This window comes from Electrona antarctica (assembly GCF_951216825.1).
Source record: "Electrona antarctica genome assembly, chromosome: 16".
NCBI classification, from domain to species: Eukaryota; Metazoa; Chordata; class Actinopteri; order Myctophiformes; family Myctophidae; genus Electrona; species Electrona antarctica.
Window position 1 is genome coordinate 40,262,759 of NC_136797.1, and position 19,674 is coordinate 40,282,432.

Sequence of the window (19,674 nt, forward strand, 5' to 3'; positions counted from 1 at the left end):
CAGGAGTAAGGCCTCCCCTGGCCCTCGGCACCGGTGGGCGGTCCACTGGTCCTCTTCGAATGTTGGGATTGGGCGACTGCAGCTCCACGTCTTCCTCTACCACAACCTTTTTCTTCTTCTTCTTCTTCTTCTCCGGCTCCGGCTCAGGCTCAGGTTCTGGGGCAGAGAGGGAGCGCAGGGATTTTAAAGCCTGATTTATATTCAGGCGTACATGCTGTCATCATGCACCGAAAATACCAGATCTACAAGCTCACAAACAATGTGTCGCAGTGACATTCAACTACAGTATGTATGGCCAGACATATAAGTCAACATCAACATTTCATTTTCATTACGCTCACTAGGCTTTGATTAAAAAATTGCATAAGAGGAAATAACTTCAGGATTGTACAGATTGTGCATTACATTCACCCATCTTAAACAGCATGGATTATCTGATTAATTGTGCACAGTATAATTTGGTAGATGACCCCATTGTGAATGTATGTCAATGTTGGGTACTGTAGAGAAAAAGGAAGTTATCCTGATCACCCTAAAGAACAACATAAACTTTTGGTCAACTGACAGGTATCATGCATCTCCGACCGCTACCTTGACACCATTTATTTCTTCTCTACGTATACTCTCCTATGCACCGGTCCTTACAAGCAGTGGTGTAAAGTAATTAAGTACATTTAATTAAGTACAGTAAGTACAGTAAGTTCCCCCTCAAGGAACCTACCAGGCTCAGGCTCAGGCTCGGGATCAGACTTAGGCTCGTCATCCTCCGGAGTCCAAGGGGTGTCCCTGGGGAGGAGGGCATCTAGCTCCATCTGGGCCGCGTTGGTGACGTTCATGTTGTTTCTCCTGTCCTTCTCCTCATCCCGAGCCTGCAAACACAAAAACAGAGGTCAGGGAGCATAGATAAAGACAGTAGAGCCTGCAGACACAAAAACAGAGGTCAGGGTGCATAGATAAAGACAGTAGAGCCTGCAGACACAAAAACAGAGGTCAGGGTGCATAGATAAAGACACAGGGACAAGGAGCGGTAGGAATAAAAAGGGGTGAGTATTTAAAGAGTAAGATCCTTTCAGACGGGGAGCGAGTGACGCAGGCGTTGTCGCCTGGATCAGCGACACATCTGCTCCAGGTCTGCTCATGCGGGACACATAGCGTGAAAAATAAAGCTCACCCCAATCCAGGTCTAGCAAACCGCGGGCGTGTGCACGAAACGAGCATCCGCGCGACAATTTCACGGGGCTGTGTCGGTGAAAATACACTTGCGTAATCACCCCTCAACTTTTCCACTATGAGTAGAGTTCTCTGCCTGTTCCACTCACCATTTGCATCTTCTTCTTCAGATCTTGATTGGCCTGCTGGTAAGCCTTGGAAGTTACGTTCAGATAATAAATGGCCAGTCTGTTAAGAGACAAGGTTATTGGAATCTGTTATTTCTGTGAAAGCTATTGGGAATCAGTTTCTGTGAAAGCTATTGGATTGCAGGATTGGGAATCAGTTTCTGAGAAAGCTATTGGAATCAGCATTACTTTATGTAAAAGGCAAATCAGATTCACTTTCAGTCAAAGCCATGCACTGAATCAGAATCAGCTATCTGTCAAATGCATTGGAAAGGAATCGGAGGCAAAAGTCGGGAATTCAAAATGTACTAAACACATGTGAGATTGTAGACCGGCTATTTTCAAATGGACGAAATGTGAAGTGGTTTTCAAATAATTGCCTCTGAGATGTAGTGTAGAAGGTGTAGTGTAGTAGTAAAAGTATTGCAAATTGGAAATACTCCAATACTAATAAGTAAAGTAGAAATACCTCAAAATTACTTTAAGTACTTAAGTAAATGTACTTAGTTACTTGCCATCACAGGAGCTAACTGTATGTGTGAGGCAGTATGCCAGGCCTATACTCACACCATGAGCAGCACAGCAGGTATGATGAGGCCAGGGTTGGCTGCATAGCTCATCAGTGTTCCTATGAAGGACGGCAGGTCCAGTTCAATAAACTCCAGGACCACATGAAACATCCTCTCCTTCCCACTGTGGACAGTTCATTCATGGAAATGGAATCAATCACCATTTAAGGCACAATTCCATTCGCCGCCCTCAAGCCCTCGCAGACTTCACATGAACGCGCAACTAAGTCAGTGAGTCAGCACTCAGCAGTGAGGGAGCCGATTGGAATTGGGCCTATAACACTAGTACAATAGTCAACCACTTAAAAAGACTCTGTCCACAGAGTCTAATCTTAATGACTAATAATTTTAGTAATTGTGTCCTAAAAATTTGAGGACGGAATTGGCACCGGAAATTGGCACTGAAAGAAGGTGAAGGTGTATCATTCTGCGCTGTGATTGCATCTGAGCATCACATAACGGGTGTGCCACAGGAGATACCCGTTATATATAAGCATCACATAACGGGTGTGCCACAGGGGATACCCGTTATATATAAGCATCACATAACGGGTGTGCCACAGGGGATACCCGTTATATATAAGCATCACATAACGGGTGTGCCACAGGGGATACCCGTTATGTATAAGCATCACATAACGGGTGTGCCACAGGGGATACCCGCTATATATAAGCATCACATAACGGGTGTGCCACAGGGGATACCCGTTATATATAAGCATCACATAACGGGTGTGCCACAGGTGATACCCGTTATATATAAGCATCACATAACGGGTGTGCCACAGGGGATACCCGTTATATATAAGCATCACATAACGGGTGTGCCACAGGGGATACCCGCTATATATAAGCATCACATAACGGGTGTGCCACAGGGGATACCCGTTATATATAAGTGGCAGATAGAGGGGGGATGGAGACAGAAGGGGGAGAGAGAGGGGGAGAGAGGGGAGCCGAGAGAGGGGGGGGGGGGGGGGGCAGAAAAAGAAGTAGTGAAAATAGCAGATCTACAAGCTCACAACGCGCTTCACGCCACGTTGTGTGCTTGTAGATCTGCTATTTTCCCTAGTTTGCGTCCCAGGCGAATATCTAATTTCTGTTTTGGGTCACGGGCTCAAAGGTTTGGGAACCACTGTTTAAAGCTCTAACCTGAACGGTCCACAATCAAACGAAGGAGGCAGGGTCATGATGGTGTAGACGACGGGAAGGAGGCTGAGGAACAGGATGAGGAGCAGCAGGCCCATGTAGAAGTTGTTGGACTTGGAGGCCTTGAAGACTCTCTCGTGCGGAACGTTGGTGGCCATCACGGCCCAGCACTGGTAGTACATGGAGGTGAGGAGGCGGAGCACGTTGATGCCCACCAGCCCTGGGGCATAGAACGCACCCATCCTGCAATAGCAACACACGTAAGCACGCACGCACGTAAGCACGCACGCACGCACGCACGCTCGCACAAACACACAAACACACAGGCAAGCAGATTGTGACTTAATTAACTAAAATATGGACGCTTGCGTTCAAGTGGTTAATTCTACAACTTTCATCCAGTATAAAGTCCTCCTTTTTCTGGAGAAAATATTGTTAAAGTTATTGTTTATTATGTTTAACGCTTTTTTTTCCATTTCTTTTTTAAAGAACCATATTCACAAATCTTAAGCTGGTGCCTGCTTTTGATGCCCATATTTTGAGGTCAGAGGAGATATTTATTGGGTCGCAGAATTGTGTGTACGGCATTCGAATGGCAATGCTTTGGGTAGTTTCCCCCCTCAGGAACCCACACCCTGCTTGGGGAGCCAGACAGCATGTTCTATTAAAGATGTTCATTGAAAAATGTTTATTGAAAAACTTGACATAATAAAAAGATTTGTGTGCCTGTTTTTGGTTAAAAGGATCCCTGGCTAAAACCGGTAAGACAAAAATGCCTTAAAATATTATACTTGCCCTCTAAAACTAAAATAAAAAAATAAAAACACCTTAGATATTTTATTTCTTTCATAAATAAAGAATCTTTCAGTCAATAGGGACTGCTCCTGTTGCAAGTTTATGATGTCATATGCCCATGTGTTATGTTGTGTGGTCATGTGTGGTCCGTGGAATGCATATGCTAATAAAAAATGACGTAATACTTCCTAAAGTTAATATGAGCATCAAAGCAATATTTAAAATGTTTTTTATTAGCATGTGCATTCCATAATTCGATAGGGCTGGACCACACATGAACATATGACATCATCAACTTGCGACAGGAGCAGTCCCTATTGAGTGAAAGATTCTCTATTTATGAAAGAAATTAAATATTTAAGGTGTTTTTATTTTATCTTTTTAGTAATAGAGGGCAAGTATAATGTTTTAAGACATATTTGTTTCATCCTTTTAAAAGATGGTGGTCCTGGAACCCTAGGCTAGGCTGCAATACAGCGTATCGTGGGTTTGAATCCCGATCCCAGCAACCTTGGGAAATGCACATTGTAAAGTGCTTTGTATAAAGGTGCTATACGTATTGCCATTTACCATTTTATATCTAATGGACATTTGCTCAAAACCTAACATACACATGCCCTATCTCACTCTACACTGTAGAAGATGCTGTAGAGTCTACAACATCTTCTTGGGTATATAGAGAAAAATGAAAAACTCATACCAGATCATTCCTTGATTGAAGACCAGCCCAAGAACATTGCCACTGATATCAAATTCACCATATGAAGGCTGTACAGTAGACAGAGACAATGGTTTTAAACACAGTAGAGTCACCAAACAATACGACTTTTAGACACCAAGACAAAACAGCACTCCTTCCACAAACAATATTATGACGAGTACTCAATCCCAGTAGTTGAGTTAAAATATAGAAAAAGTAAGTATAAAAATACTTCAAAAGTACAAATTACAAAGTTTATTTTCTTTTTGTTGTGAATGCATTGCTTGTGAATGCATTGCTCTATTGACATTTAGTAGCCTATTATTATTTCTCATAAAATAGTGAAAAAATCAGATTTATTTAATGGCAGCTTGATGTACAAGTAAGCCCCCTGGACATGATTCTAGTATGTCACATGATGTACAAGTACACCCCCTGGACTCATGTCCATACATACAGTACATGTACTGTATGTCACAGGGACTCACCCCCTATCCAATCCAGGGAGGCTTACCATTTTTGTATGACTCGGCCGGGGATGGAACCCTGACCATTGACCAATGACCTCCCAATCAACACACAAGGCCACTAAATGGATGAGCATGGAGCCCATAGGCAGAGATGTATACGCTGCAAACACATGTACCCATCCAGCCTCCAGGTCCCAGAGATGTATACGTACCCATCCAGCCTCCAGGTCCCAGCACCAGCAGTAGTTGAGGAAGCGTACAATGACAGCCCTGGCAAAGTCACCTATGAGGATGGTGAGATAGGTGACCTGGATGTCTGACACAGTCAGCTTCACAAACTCCTGTCAAATGAACAATACCAAAGGCAGGACAACAAAATATACATAGACAGACGGACGGACAGACATACAGAGGGACAAACCGATTACACACTGACTGAATGACTGACTGACCAACCAAAGAGCAATGTTCTCCGTAGATGAAGTATGTGAGTGAGTACGTCGGAATGGCTTATGATGACCGATACAGTATGTGAATCCAAAATATGTGTAAGTGTAAATTGTGAATCGATGTGTAGTTCAATGTTTTGTTGTTCATGATTACAATGCCAACAGCAGTCTCCCAGCAGGGTCCTCTGATGACATCACCGGGGTCCATGGGGGGAGGCGTGGCCTCCGAGTCGTTGGACGAGAGAGTGAAGTTGGCGTAGTATTCCTTCATGTTCCAGATGGAGGCGTTCTTTATGGTCTCCTCCTCTTCCAGCTAAAACACAACAGATTATCCTCATGTCATTTTAGTTACAATGAAATTGAGTTGTTTTTTAATGGGGATTATTGACACTTCAGTGACGCTTGTGGAACTTGGCTTCCTCTGACACGCTTGATGATGCCAACGACCGAGGTTATTATAGTTAACTAAAACCAACGAAATAACAAAAACTAAACTTGAAAATATATTTGTGCCTGGTCCAGGCACCTTGGCTGGTAATCCAGCATGACAGTGTGTCGCGGGTTTGGTCCCGATCCCGACGAACCTTGCTGTGTGTCTTCTCCCCATCTCTCTCCCCGTTTCCTGTCTATCTACTGTGATCTATCAATAAAGGCAAAAAAAGCCCCAAAAATAGAATTAAAAAAAATAGTATGGTGTTTGTTTAAATGAGTGAGGCGCCCCGCCCCCTCACTTCACATGAGTGTGATTTTTATACACATATGAATGTAGTAACTAAATAGGTGTTACCTTGGCGTTGACCTCATCGAACAGGGCGAAGAGGAAGGTGTACAGGTTTCCCAGGAAGAGGGCGAAGATGCGTCCCAGCTGCCACTTGAGGGCGACCCGAGGATGATATTCCTCCAGCTCAGCGATGGTCTCAAACAGAGGAGGACACACCAGGCCCAGCAGGGACATGATGAGCTCCAACTGGACAAAAATACAGAGGACACACCAGGCCCAGCAGGGACATGATGAGCTCCAACTGGACAAAAATACAGAGGACACACCAGGCCCAGCAGGGACATGATGAGCTCCAACTGGACAAAAATACAGAGGACACACCAGGCCCAGCAGGGACATGATGAGCTCCAACTGGACAAAAATACAGAGGAGGACACACCAGGCCCAGCAGGGACATGATGAGCTCCAACTGGACAAAAACAGAGGAGGACACACCAGGCCCAGCAGGGACATGATGAGCTCCAACTGGACAGAACAGAAACAGAGGAGGACACACCAGGCCCAGCAGGGACATGATGAGCTCCAACTGGACAAAAATACAGAGGAGGACACACCAGGCCCAGCAGGGACATGATGAGCTCCAACTGGACAAAGGAGGACACAGAGGAAGACACACCAGGCCCAGCAGGGACATGATGAGCTCCAACTGGACAAAGTAGGACACAGAGGAGGACACACCAGGCCCAGCAGGGACATGATGAGCTCCAACTGGACAAAGGAGGACACAGATGAGGACACACCAGGCCCAGCAGGGACATGATGAGCTCCAACTGGACAAAGGAGGACACAGAGGAGGACACACCAGGCCCAGCAGGGACATGATGAGCTCCAACTGGACAAAGGAGGACACAGAGGAGGACACACCAGGCCCAGCAGGGACATGATGAGCTCCAACTGGACACAAATATCATTGGTGGGAAAAAAGTACCCACCACATTTCTCATTTAAGTCAGGGGTTCTCAACCCGTGGGTCGCGACCCCTCGGGGGGGTCGCCAAATTATTTTGGGGGGTCCCCAAAATATTTTCAAAAAAAAAAAAAAAAAAAAAAAAGGGGGGGGGGGGTTTCCACGATTATTCAAAAATAGCAGACCTACAAGTTCATAGCGCGCCACTCGGTGGCGCGCTATGAGCTTGTAGATCTGCTATTTTTCAATAGCTAAATTATAACAATGCTTAAAACATCAAAAGGGGTTCCCGCCCAAAATGGTTTAAGGTTATTGTAGCAGTCAATTTATATTGGGGGTCGGGAGGGGGCGGGGCGGGGGTCCCGAGACATTGCCAAAGCATTTCCGGGGGTCCCCGGCCAAAAACGTTGAGAACCCCTGATTTAAGTAAAAGTATCAATACTGCAATGTAGAAATACTCAGTTTACAAGTAAATGGCCGGAATAAAAAATGTACTCGAGTAAAAGTACAAAAGTATTGGTATCATCATCATTATGTCCCGTTTCACAAGTTTTTTTTACAAGATGTAAATCTTTTGAAAATAGCAGATCTACAAGTTTGCGATGACGTATTGTGACCTTGTAGATCAGCTACCGGTATTTTCAAATGGTCGAAATGTATATAGGGCTGAAGTGGTTAATGTATGTTTTGTAACTAACTAAAGTTTTCAAATAAATGTGAATACATTTCACAGTAAATATTTGCCGCTGAGATGTAGTGGAGTAGAAGTAAAAGCATTGAAATTTGGAAATACTCCAGTAACGTAAAAAATACCTCAAGTATAGTATTTGAGTAAATGTACTTAGTTATTTTACACCACTGCAAATACGTACAAAAGTTGCCAATCTATCAGCCTGTGTGTTTAAAGGCTAAATACACATGATCTGGCCTGGGCCGTGGCTCAACGGTCCAGGCACCTTGGCTGGTAATCCAGTCTGGCAGTGTGCCAGTTCGACTCGGTTCAACTCGGTTCGACTCCCGATCCCGACGGCCTTTACTGCATGTCATCCCCCCATCTCTCTCCCCATTTCCTGTCAGCCTACTGTCTATCCCTCCATAAAAATATATAAAATAAAGGCGAAAGCCACAAAAAAAAAAACATTAAATACACATGATCTGCAATTCTGTAGCAGTGGTTCTCAGACACGGAGTGCCAGTGACGTAGAGTCTGTGGGGGCCGGGGGGCCAGGGCCCCCATGAGGAACCGAACCAGGGATCTCGGCCCCCATGAGGAATTGGACCTGAATATATATATTCGCCTCGGTTCGTCCCGTTTGTACCGCACCAGGTCCCGCCGCGCCCGTTCGCGCAATTCTCGTCTTGCATTGACTTTGTAAGTTTGTATGTAATCGCGCCGCTCCAACCATCCAAGTCTGGCACCTTAACACCTCTTTTTTCCTCACTGTCCGGGACGGGGGGTGGTGGGGGGTGGACCGCGTTGCCTGTCCCTTGTACACATGCAGATCAGGCATTGAAATGCTAATCGGGGTGCTTGTTTTCACCTGCCAGGTATGGGTATGCATGCATACGGTACTGTACTCTGCTTAGGCTACTTGTTCACAATATGAATCCACCACCAGCAAGAACACCCTGGCTGGCAACAGCGATGCCAGCCTGCCGTTGAAACCTTCCGCCGTCCCAGCGACAGTTCTACAGAACCTGCCGAGGCGGACAGGACTAGCCTGCAATCATGGCATTTAAACATGCTCTTCTGTTTATAATCTAAACACTGTGACACGTTTAAAAAGTGTTACAAGTAAGTGTTTAGAACCTAAACGCTTGGGTTTAGTGTGAAACGGAAAAAGAAACAAACTTTTTTATAAACATTTCGTCTCTGCCGTGTTATGAGCTTGTAAATCTGCTATTTTCGAATAGCTTAAAAATCATAGGGCTTAAGGGCCTGATTCACTAAGCTGTTTACACCCATATCTTGGATGTAAAGGAATCCAACGTTAGTAGTCTACAAAAGAGCAGCCCTCTGCAAAATTCACAGACAAAAATAGATGACTGAATCAGACTACTAACATGGGAAGTTTGGAAAATTCCATTACACTAATGGAATTAATTAATTAATCCATTAATTAATGGGTGTAAACAGCTTAGTGAATCGGGCTCTATTTCCGATTCTAAAAACGCTTCTAAATCATGACCTAAGCTTTCTGAAAAACTTAGGTCACTTATATAGCAGCATCACATTTTTTACATTTTTGAATACTGTACCAGGGGCGTTACTAGCCCGATGCAGACAACACGACTGCGTGGGGGCCCAGAGGCTGTCGGGGCACTCACTGAACAGCCTGCGTCAGGCCCACTGACATCTAGTTACGCGTCTGTACTGTACATACTGTACAGAACCCCGAAATGGGTTCCCAGCCTGAAGGGGTAAAGCACCAAAAGGGGTTCCCGCCCAGAATGGGTTAAGCTGTCCCTCATTTTGCTGGAGGGACGCCCTGGAACCCCCTCAAGGACCCCACTTTTAGAACCACTACAGTGGAATTTGCAATTCTTACTATTGCCTTTGTCGGTGTTTACCTCGTTCTTCTCGTACCAGCTGAGGTCGTCCCTGTCAGCGAACTCCTGAGACCGTTTCACCACGAAGAAGATAAGGTAGCCGCTGCCGCCCAGGCTGCACACGATCATGAAGTTGGCCAGGACTCTCAGGAACCTCCTCAGGTGGATGTTCTCGTCCTTCTGGTTCTCCTGCTCGTCCACTATGGACTCCTGTGCTCAACACAACACGGAAAGTAACATAAAGAGATTCTCGTCCACTATGGACTCCTGTGCTCAACACATTACATTACATTACATTACATTACATTACATTACAGTCATTTAGCAGACGCTTTTATCCAAAGCGACTTACAATAAGTGTATTCAACATAGGTAGGGAACAAAAACTACTAATCACCAGAAGTCTTTAGTGCATTTTCTGCAAAAACAAGCAACCAAGAGTATACCTAGCGCTAAGGTAAAAGTGCAATATATCAGCTACCTATTTCCTTAAACAGATGAGACAAAATAGCTAAATCAAATGAGCATGAGCTAAAACAATTAAGTGTATCGACTAAACAAGATCCAATAAACAATACAACAATAGAAAACAAGCGAAAACAAGCGTTCGTACAACTAGTTAACAACACAACACGGAAAGTAACATAAAGAGATTCTCGTCCACTATGGACTCCTGTGCTCAACACAACACGGAAAGTAACCTAAAGAGATTCTCGTCCACTATGGACTCCTGTGCTCAACACAACACGGAAAGTAAAGTAACCTAAAGAGATTCTCGTCCACTATGGACTCCTGTGCTCAACACAACACGGAAAGTAAAGTAACCTAAAGAGATTCTCGTCCACTATGGACTCCTGTGCTCAACACAACACGGAAAGTAAAGTAACCTAAAGAGATTCTCGTCCACTATGGACTCCTGTGTTCAACACAACACGGAGAGTAACATAAAGAGATTCTCGTCCACTATGGACTCCTGTGCTCAACACAACACGGAAAGTAAAGTAACCTAAAGAGATTCTCGTCCACTATGGACTCCTGTGCTCAACACAACACGGAAAGTAACCTAAAGAGATTCTCGTCCACTATGGACTCCTGTGCTCAACACAACACGGAAAGTAACATAAAGAGATTCTCGTCCACTATGGACTCCTGTGCTCAACACAACACGGAAAGTAACATAAAGAGATTCTCGTCCACTATGGACTCCTGTGCTCAACACAACACGGAAAGTAAAGTAACCTAAAGAGATTCTCGTCCACTATGGACTCCTGTGCTCAACACAACACGGAAAGTAACCTAAAGAGATTCTCGTCCACAATGGACTCCTGTGCTCAACACAACACGGAGAGTAACATAAAGAGATTCTCGTCCACTATGGACTCCTGTGCTCAACACAACACGGAAAGTAACATAAAGAGATTCTCGTCCACTATGGACTCCTGTGCTCAACACAACACGGAGAGTAACATAAAGAGATTCTCGTCCACTATGGACTCCTGTGCTCAACACAACACGGAAAGTAACATAAAGAGATTCTCGTCCACTATGGACGAGAATCTCGACAACACGGAAAGTAAAGTAACATAAAGAGAGATCCTCGTCCTTGTCAACTCCAGTGCTGCGGTTCTCAACCGTTTCTGGATCAGGGCCAGTGGTGGAAAGTAACTAAGTACATTTACTTAAGTACTGTACTTAAATACGGTTTTGAGGTATTTGTACTTGACTTGAGTATTTCCAATACTTTTATTTCTACTCCACTACATCTGAGAGGCAAATATTGTACTTTTACTCCACTACATTTATTTGAAAATGTACTAGTTACTTTGTGGATTTTGATTATTATTATATGCATTAACCACTTTGACATTTTCTGTCAAATATTATTTTTTACCACAGACATACAACATTATTGGACAATAATATTACGAGAAACACATAAAGAGCTAGCCCTGAATTACCATAACATGTCTGTAACGTTGAGTGTACAATTTGGTTTTATTTGTACACTCTCAGAATTAAGAGGGTCCTTGCAAATAAAACATTTGAGAACCACTAGTACTGGTTGGACTCCTAATATGCCATAGTGTCGTAATAAATCAGTATATATTCTGAAGAAAACCTAGAGACATGACATTCAGTAATTATGATCAAAATAAGAACATTATAATGCTGTCTAAAAACTCAATCTAGAATTTGCCACGGAGAAGACCAAGTCTTTGCCACGGACACATTGTCCGTGTACGGACATATTGATGACCCCTGGTTTAAAGTGCTCTAAACAATACCAGGCTCTAAGGTGCTCTAAACAAACATTAAAAGTCCATAGACTTGGCTGCCATATGACATAATTTCAAAAGCCAGACGTTGGAGGGCCTGGCACCCCTCAAACATGGAATGGAAACCATATAGTGCCTTTACACTTTACAGTGTCCATGTTTACCTTGAAGCTGGTGGTGATGGAGGCGTACTTGTTGTCAGCAGTCTCGGCGTTGCCAATCAGGTAATCCCAGCTGGTGAACATCTTCCATGAAAAGGTGAACTCTGAATCATCTCCATCTCCTCCCCCGACGTCTGAGTTGTTAGCCATTCTGAACACAGAGTTGTGGAGGTGCAGTTGATCAAACGAAATAATCACTAATCAATGTATTTCTTTTCAAAATCTTTTTTATTCAGGTTTTTTGTAACAGAAGCCCAGGGGCAAGTAAACAAAAATGTAATTTAGATTCTAAATTATTTTTTTGAGTGGTGTAAACCACTCCTACAACTGGCTTTGTTAGTGCAGAAAAAATGAGCATGGTTGCTATGTTCACCCTGTTCACCCGGGTGTGATTTCATACAACTGGCTTTGTTAGTGCAGAAAAATGAGCATGGTTGCTATGTTCACCCTGTTCACTCGGGTGTGATTTCATTACGTCAGACATGATTTCATTACGTCAGACAGACCTTACACCACTCAGTTCACACGGGTGTGATTTTTTAGATTTGATAAGCTTGCAGGTCGTCGAGGCTATAGGTCAAGTGCTACAGCAAGTGCTACAGGCTTGACAACTTCTCGAGATGATGATGACTGACGACGTTGCCAACTCACGTGCGGATCACCATCATCAGGCTGTAGCCGAAGGAGCCGATCCCCACCAACAGGTAAGAGAGAGGCAGCCGGAACTTCAGCACACCGATGGTCCTCAGGCTGTTGTAATATCCATAGAACAGGATGGAGTACTTGCAATATCCCTGAGATAAGAAGAGATAATCGAGGTGGATCGATGGAGGTCAACTTGGGTTAGGTGCAGACAGAGGGTACATTTTCTTAACAACTCAAACCTTTTAATTTCAAGGACCCCCATAACTGAGTGGTCTGCAACTCAGAGGCCCCTTTTCCACCGGTTGGTTCCCAATGGGAACCGGTTCAGTTCTTTTTGGTTCTTAGTGCATGAGCCAGAGCTCCAAAATTGGAACGTTAATTATGAATTGAGTGTGCAAAACCATACCTATATTAGATTGTTATCACCATGACACTTCCCCAATTGAGTATATAGATAAGATATGAAAAAGCTACTACTGTGGAAGGGTTATCATGTATTACTTTACTTGTATTGATCCTATAAACAATTTAATATAGGTCTAGTTTTTCCCACCAATTTTGGAGCTCTGGCTCATGGACTCCCATTGGGAACCAACCGGTGGAAAGAGGGTCAGAGAGTGTACAAAAATGGAACCAAATACGGGTCCATTTGTATGACCATTACATACCTGTGAGGGTCGAACCACATCAAGGAACCCTGAGGGTTGATTTCGTCGACTAAAACTAAGACGAAAAATGTTTGTCGACTACCTTTTTCCACTGACGAAAACTAAATGGAAACTAAATAAAAACTAAGCTATGATGACTAAAACTAAGACTAAATATACTGACAATTTTGTCAACTAAGATATCCAGTATAAGTCATTTTACAATTAGTTGCATGCTGAAAATAGCCGATCTACAAGCCCACAACGTGAAAAAAACAGTCATTACGACGGCATCAAGGCCTGCCAAAATACATTTTGTTCGACTAAATCAACTGTAGATGTAGTCGACTAAAATCTTATATTTAGTCGACTAAAACTAGACTAACACTAAAACATTCCAGGTGACTAAAATGTGACTAAAACGAAATGAAAACTATTCAAGAGACTATGACTAAAACTAAAATCAACTAAAATTGCTGCCAAAAACAACACTGGACTGTTCTAATACTTAAAGTTCTACTCAGTCATATAGTTCATGTATGCAGTTGCAATAAACATATTCTAAAATTAAACAATACGGTTATATATATATATATATATATATATATATATATATATATATATATATATTTATATATATTTATATATATATATATATATATATAACCAGAAGCAGGATTAAAACCTATCCTTAAAACGTAATGACAAAAAAGAGGGGTTGGATGGAACCGAAGCTTGGGTGCAGATCGAGTGACATTTTGGAGCGCTGAGCAGCTCACTTCATGTTTCACCTACGTACGTCGAAGTCTGTGAGGGTAGAGTAGTCCTGAGCAGCGGGTTGCTCCGCTCTGGGCACCGTCTTTCTGGGAATGGAGCCATACGGGAGGCCCATCATCACCTGGACATTAACACAGACTAAAATGTTAATTAAGGAGGGACTAGTGGAAAAGAGATCCAGTAGAACAGTAGTTATTTTATGTTTGGTGTCGCTCGGGTGTTGCTCTCTGAAAATAGCTGACCTACCAGCTCACAAAACGCAGTGCGAGCTTGTAGATCGGATATTTTCAGCATGCAACCAATTGTAAAGTGTGCCATTACGACACCATCGAGGCCCGCCAGAATACATTTTAGTCGACAAGATCAACCGTAGATTCAAAACTGGTAAAACATTTCCCATTTCAGACTAAACTAAATTAAAATGTTCTCACGAGACTATGACTAAAACTAAATCAACATTTAGTTGAATGTGTATATGTATTATTTCACCTCTGGGAGGACCACCAGTCCGAACATGAGGCCAAACAGGACCAGGTTCATGCCGTACATCCAGCGCAGGAAGATGAAATAAGATGCCACAGATGAGCCAAAGTGACCTGCAGTGGTGGAAAAAGTATCAATACTGCAATTTAGAAATACTCTGTTAGAAGTAAAAGTCCGAAATTCTAAATGTACTTGAGGAAAAGTACAAAATGATTGGCGTCGAAATGTACTTAAAATACTAAAAGTAAAAGTAGGCCTACTCATTATGCAGAATGTCTCATTACAAATCGATCTATACAAGCTCACAATGTGTTGCATCGCGACGCATTGCTTGTAGATTGGCTCATTTAAAATGGCCGAAATGTATACAGGGCTGAAGTGGTTAATGTATGTTTTGTAATAATAATCAAAATCTACAAAGTAACTAGTAACAAAAGTTTTCAAATAAATGTAGTGGAGTACAATATTTGCCTCTGAGATGTTGTGGAGAAGAAGTAAAAGTACTGGAACTTGAAAATACACACAATATTGAAAATTGAAAGTACAAACACCTCAAAATTGTACATAAGTACTTTCCACAACTGGTGACCTGAGAGTGGCACCAGAGGTTAAATATCATGTAAGGTACACATTTTGCTCAATCAGGAAAAATCTGTCCAGAGGTTGAACCAGGAAGTTAACTCACTTTCCACCTCCTTTATCTTCTTATCCCACGGTATACACGATGTAGCGAAATTGTCAAAATCCCTTTGGAACTTAATCCATTTCTGTCACGACACAAGAAAAAAAAGAAAGAGGTTCTAAAATGAAGACAGCACAAATCAAAAAGCAATGAGATGATGTCTTGCAGTGTTTCTCGTTGGTCCTGACCTTCATCATCTTAATTTTGTAGGCAAACCACTTCTTGCCTTTGCCTTTGCCCAACGCTCCTTCAAACTTGTCCACAAACTCTTGGGATGACCTGCAGGGAAGAGACAGGGAGCAATGCTCAGGAGGACAGCCGTTGTTCACATGTGACTCTACCTACCATACATCAGATTGGTTCAAATGTATAATTCATTAAAACAAGTGCCAGATTGGACCTTTAGATTCTAAAAGGTACTATCCACAGTATCCAGCACTTGTTTTAAAGATGGAGTGCCGTGATTTTTGTTTTGTATGTATTATGACTATGGAGTTAGCATTACTCTAAATAGACCCCCAGGTGTGGTTAGAATATTGAAATATGTCTTCCCTGTGTATTTTTGGTTTCTTCCTGAAAGCTCAAACCTTTGAGTCAAAAGGCCCAATCAAAATGACAGTGATATAGTGACATCACAATATCATCCCCTCGCCTAACTCCTCCCCCTTTATCATACAACAACAGCTGTGGGTGCGGCTTCAGTTCAGGTGGATCACCACCATCTCCTTGTATAATCATAGTACCCGATGATCGTGTTTTAGGGGGGGGATCACGGCATTCCGTCTATTAATGAACAAAAAGTAAATGGATTTTTTTGTTTTGTCAATGCAAGGATTCTAAAGTTTAGAACCACTCAATCCCTAGTTGACTGGAGTCAACTAGGTCTGGTCTCCCTACTAGGCCTACTCCTGGTTTCCCTCTACACTAAATATCTTTGGCAGAAATAGCCAATCTACAAGCTTACAGCGTGAAGTCTTTGCCCCCAGAATACTAGGGGTAAGTAGCCTTGCCGAGCCATGAGGCCCATAGGGCAGGAACCTATCTCCTGTTTCTGTAGCGTGAGGCAGCTTGATGTACAAGTACACCCCCTGGACATGACGCTAGTATGTCGCAGGGACTTACCCCCAATCCAACCCTTGATGCTGAGTGTCAAGCAGGGAGGCACTGGGTCCCATTTTTAGAGTCTTTGGTATGACGCGGCCGGGGATCGAACCCTGACCTCCCAGTCTCAGGGCGGACACTCTAACCACAAGGCCACTGAGCTGGTCTTATATAGAATACTAGGGATGCATGTGGTTAAATCTAAGAGGTGAGAGTTGTACTTGAGGTAGTAGAGTCTCTTCCTCATCCTCCATGGTTTGGTCCTCATGACGTTCATCAGCATCTTCTTTTCCTCCACCTCCTCCTTCAGCCGGGCCATCTCTCCGTCCGACATGGACTCCTCGTCCTCCTCGTCTGAGCCTTTCTTAGAGCCATTGTCGCTGCAGCACAGAGAGGAGAAGGGAAGAACTCAGAGATACAGCAAACACACACACACACAGTATAGAGCAGGGCTGGGCAACTTTGACGATGGAGAGGGCCACTATATTTCAGCACTCACTCCCTAGGGCCATATATTACTGTCGTCGCAAAAATAGCCGATCTACAAGCTCAGTTTTGAGCTTGTAGATCGGCTATTTTTGCTATATTCGAATTGAAATCTTACATTTTTGCTATTTTTGAATTGGAATCCTGAAAACGAAATTTTTTATGTAATTCCAAATGCCTTTTAATTATACTTGTGTTGAGCATTGAGCTACTAATTTAGACTGAAGTAATTAAAGCGGGTCATGTTTGCATGTCGTGGAATTGTAAACAGCTGAAACCAATATTATATCAGTATCCTGACATTAACCTGAGGGCCACATTAAGTGAAGGTGGGGGCCGCATGTGGCCCCCGGGCCGCCAGTTGCCCACCCCTGGTATAGAGCGTCGCGGTCCCGCCCCCTTTCATGGCCCGGAAAAGAGAATTCCCCATTCATTTTTCCATAGACGTTTCAGAAAGTATTTATTTAAAGACCTTTAAGCCTCGGACAAAGCCAACTCCAAAATCATGACAATAAACACAATTCTTTGGGCCAGATAAATGTGAAAAACTCTTAGAAAGAAGAAAAACTCTAAATGTGTTGTACCCTGCTCTTTTTTTTCTTCTTTCTAATTAGTTGTTCGGCCCAAAAAAATGTGTTTATTGCCATGATTTGTCAGGAGCCCAGTTGGCTTTGTCCGAGGCTTAAAGGTCTTTTACAGAATTCTTTCTGAAACGTCTATGGGAAAAATGAATGGGAAATTATCTTCCGGGCCATGAAAGGGGGCGGGACTACGACGCTCTATATAATTGAGACAAAGTATAAATATGGGTAAAGTATTTAATCAGACTAATTGATTTAGTCCAGTGGTTCTCAACCAGTGGTCCGGGGACCACCAGTGGTCCTTGAGTGGGTTCCAGTTGGTACCCAGCTAAATGGACCCTTATAGATCTTTAACTCTTGAGAGTGTAAAATGAAACCAATTTGGTTTCATTTTACACTCTCAAAGAGTTAAATTATTGTTAAACAAGTGTAGACTAGCCGAGAGGCTAAATCTCATCAAATGGTGGTCTGTGACTCAAATGCAGAATAAATACTGGGCCTTGATATGAAAAGGTTTATGGTTGGATGGTTATGTAAAGCACAGGTTCCCAAAGTGGGGTACGGGATCCCGTAGTTGTACAGGTCCTTGAGGTGGTTACAGGGGGTCCCCAGCAAAATGAGGAACAATTTAGCTATTCGAAAATAGCATACATGTATCTACAACCTGGAACATTCGATTTTTTTCTTTTTCCTCGAGTGCCTGAATACACCTAGATCTGCCATTTAAAAATATTTTGTCAAATGTTATGGAGGGTCAACGCTTGCAAGTCTTTTCAAATGATGGACCGGCAGCCAAAAAGCATTCTACATGTGTGGGTCCTCCTTAACATAGTAAAGGATTAAGAAACACTGATGTGTAGGATACCCGTCGCCTTTCTTCTTCTTCTTGTCGTCCTTCTTCCCCTTCTTTCCCTTCTTGTCCTCCTTCCCCTTCTTCCCTTTCTTCTTCCCCTTGCCTCCTTTCTGGTCCTCCTCCTCCCCCTCGCCCTCCTCTGCGTCCTCCTCCCCTTTCGCTCCCTTGCCTCCTTTCTTCCCTCTCCTCGCCGCCGCTCCTCCGCGCTTCCTCCCGCCCTTCGCAGGAGGACCTTCGTCTTCGCTGTCGCCCTCGTCGCCGTCTTTTTTGCCCCTTTTCCTCCTGCTGGCGGCTCCTCCTCGGCGGCCCCTGGCGGGAGCCTCGCCGTCCTCGTCCTCGTCTCCGGCGTCTTCATCCCCGCTGCCTTGCTTTTTGCTGCCCCGGCCTTTTCTCGCCGATGCCGCCTTCTTGTTCCTCTTCTTCTGAGCGGCACTGCCGTCTGTGTGTGCCCGCACATTCACACACACACACACACACACACACACACACACACACACACACACACACACACACACACACACACACACACACACACACACACACACACAAATGTATGCACATACATACTCACACATATTTAGTAGTATAAACATGCAGGGCTCATCAACACGAACAAATGTGTCCCAGGGTCCAAGACTTGGTCTTGTCCGTGGCGCATTTTTTTATTTTTTTACACATTATTATATTGTTCTTATTTTGATCATAAGACCCAAGTACTGAAATCCAAGTCTCCAGGTTTTCTTCAGAACATGTATGACACTTGTTTATACTATGACACTGTGGCATATAAGGAGTCCAACAAGTATACTAGTGGTTGTTATGGTCATTCAGGGTTAGCTCTTTGTTGTGTTTCTGGTAATATTATTCATTGTCCACTCATTTTGTATGTCCACTACAACAGGGGTTCTCAACGTTTTTGGCCGGGGACCCCCGAAAATGCTTTGGCAACGTCTCGGGACCCCCGCCCCGCCCCCTCCCGACCCCCAATATAAATTGACTGCTACAATAACCTTAAACCATTTTGGGCGGGAACCCCTTTTGGTGTTTTAAGCATTGTTATAATTTAGCTATTTAAAAATAGCAGATCTACAAGCTCATAGCGCGCCACCGAGTGGCGCGCTACGAGCTTGTAGGTCTGCTATTTTTGAAAAATCGTGATTTTTTTTTTTTAGAGTATATCCTTATATGACCATTTAGAATAGCATTTCTGTTGGAGGGATTGAGGAGGCTTGCGGGGACAGACCAGGAGGTCTGTATGCTGTAAGGGCCGATTCAT

The 19,674-nt window shown here is 43.5% G+C and overlaps 2 protein-coding genes across 2 annotated transcripts in view; one reads left to right on the forward strand and one right to left on the reverse strand.

The window, feature by feature from the left end:
• Positions 1-19,674, forward strand: part of LOC306940117 (serine/threonine-protein kinase NIM1-like) — an 805,056-nt gene that overhangs the window by 737,180 nt on the left and 48,202 nt on the right. The window lies entirely within an intron of this gene.
• The window catches only part of tmc2a (transmembrane channel-like 2a), a gene marked incomplete at its 5' end in the record, with an annotated part of 35,940 nt that overhangs the window by 15,634 nt on the left and 632 nt on the right, over positions 1-19,674 (reverse strand). Inside the window, 18 exons of the mRNA XM_079524072.1 lie at positions 13-156; positions 722-869; positions 1,320-1,398; positions 1,905-2,030; positions 3,059-3,298; positions 4,551-4,618; positions 5,233-5,361; positions 5,624-5,782; positions 6,257-6,436; positions 9,728-9,916; positions 12,147-12,294; positions 12,795-12,937; positions 14,235-14,333; positions 14,702-14,808; positions 15,381-15,462; positions 15,566-15,656; positions 16,700-16,858; positions 18,411-18,837. Of these exons, the coding sequence (XP_079380198.1) occupies positions 13-156; positions 722-869; positions 1,320-1,398; positions 1,905-2,030; positions 3,059-3,298; positions 4,551-4,618; positions 5,233-5,361; positions 5,624-5,782; positions 6,257-6,436; positions 9,728-9,916; positions 12,147-12,294; positions 12,795-12,937; positions 14,235-14,333; positions 14,702-14,808; positions 15,381-15,462; positions 15,566-15,656; positions 16,700-16,858; positions 18,411-18,837 (2,718 nt within the window). The remainder of the gene's footprint in view (positions 1-12; positions 157-721; positions 870-1,319; positions 1,399-1,904; positions 2,031-3,058; positions 3,299-4,550; positions 4,619-5,232; positions 5,362-5,623; positions 5,783-6,256; positions 6,437-9,727; positions 9,917-12,146; positions 12,295-12,794; positions 12,938-14,234; positions 14,334-14,701; positions 14,809-15,380; positions 15,463-15,565; positions 15,657-16,699; positions 16,859-18,410; positions 18,838-19,674) is intronic.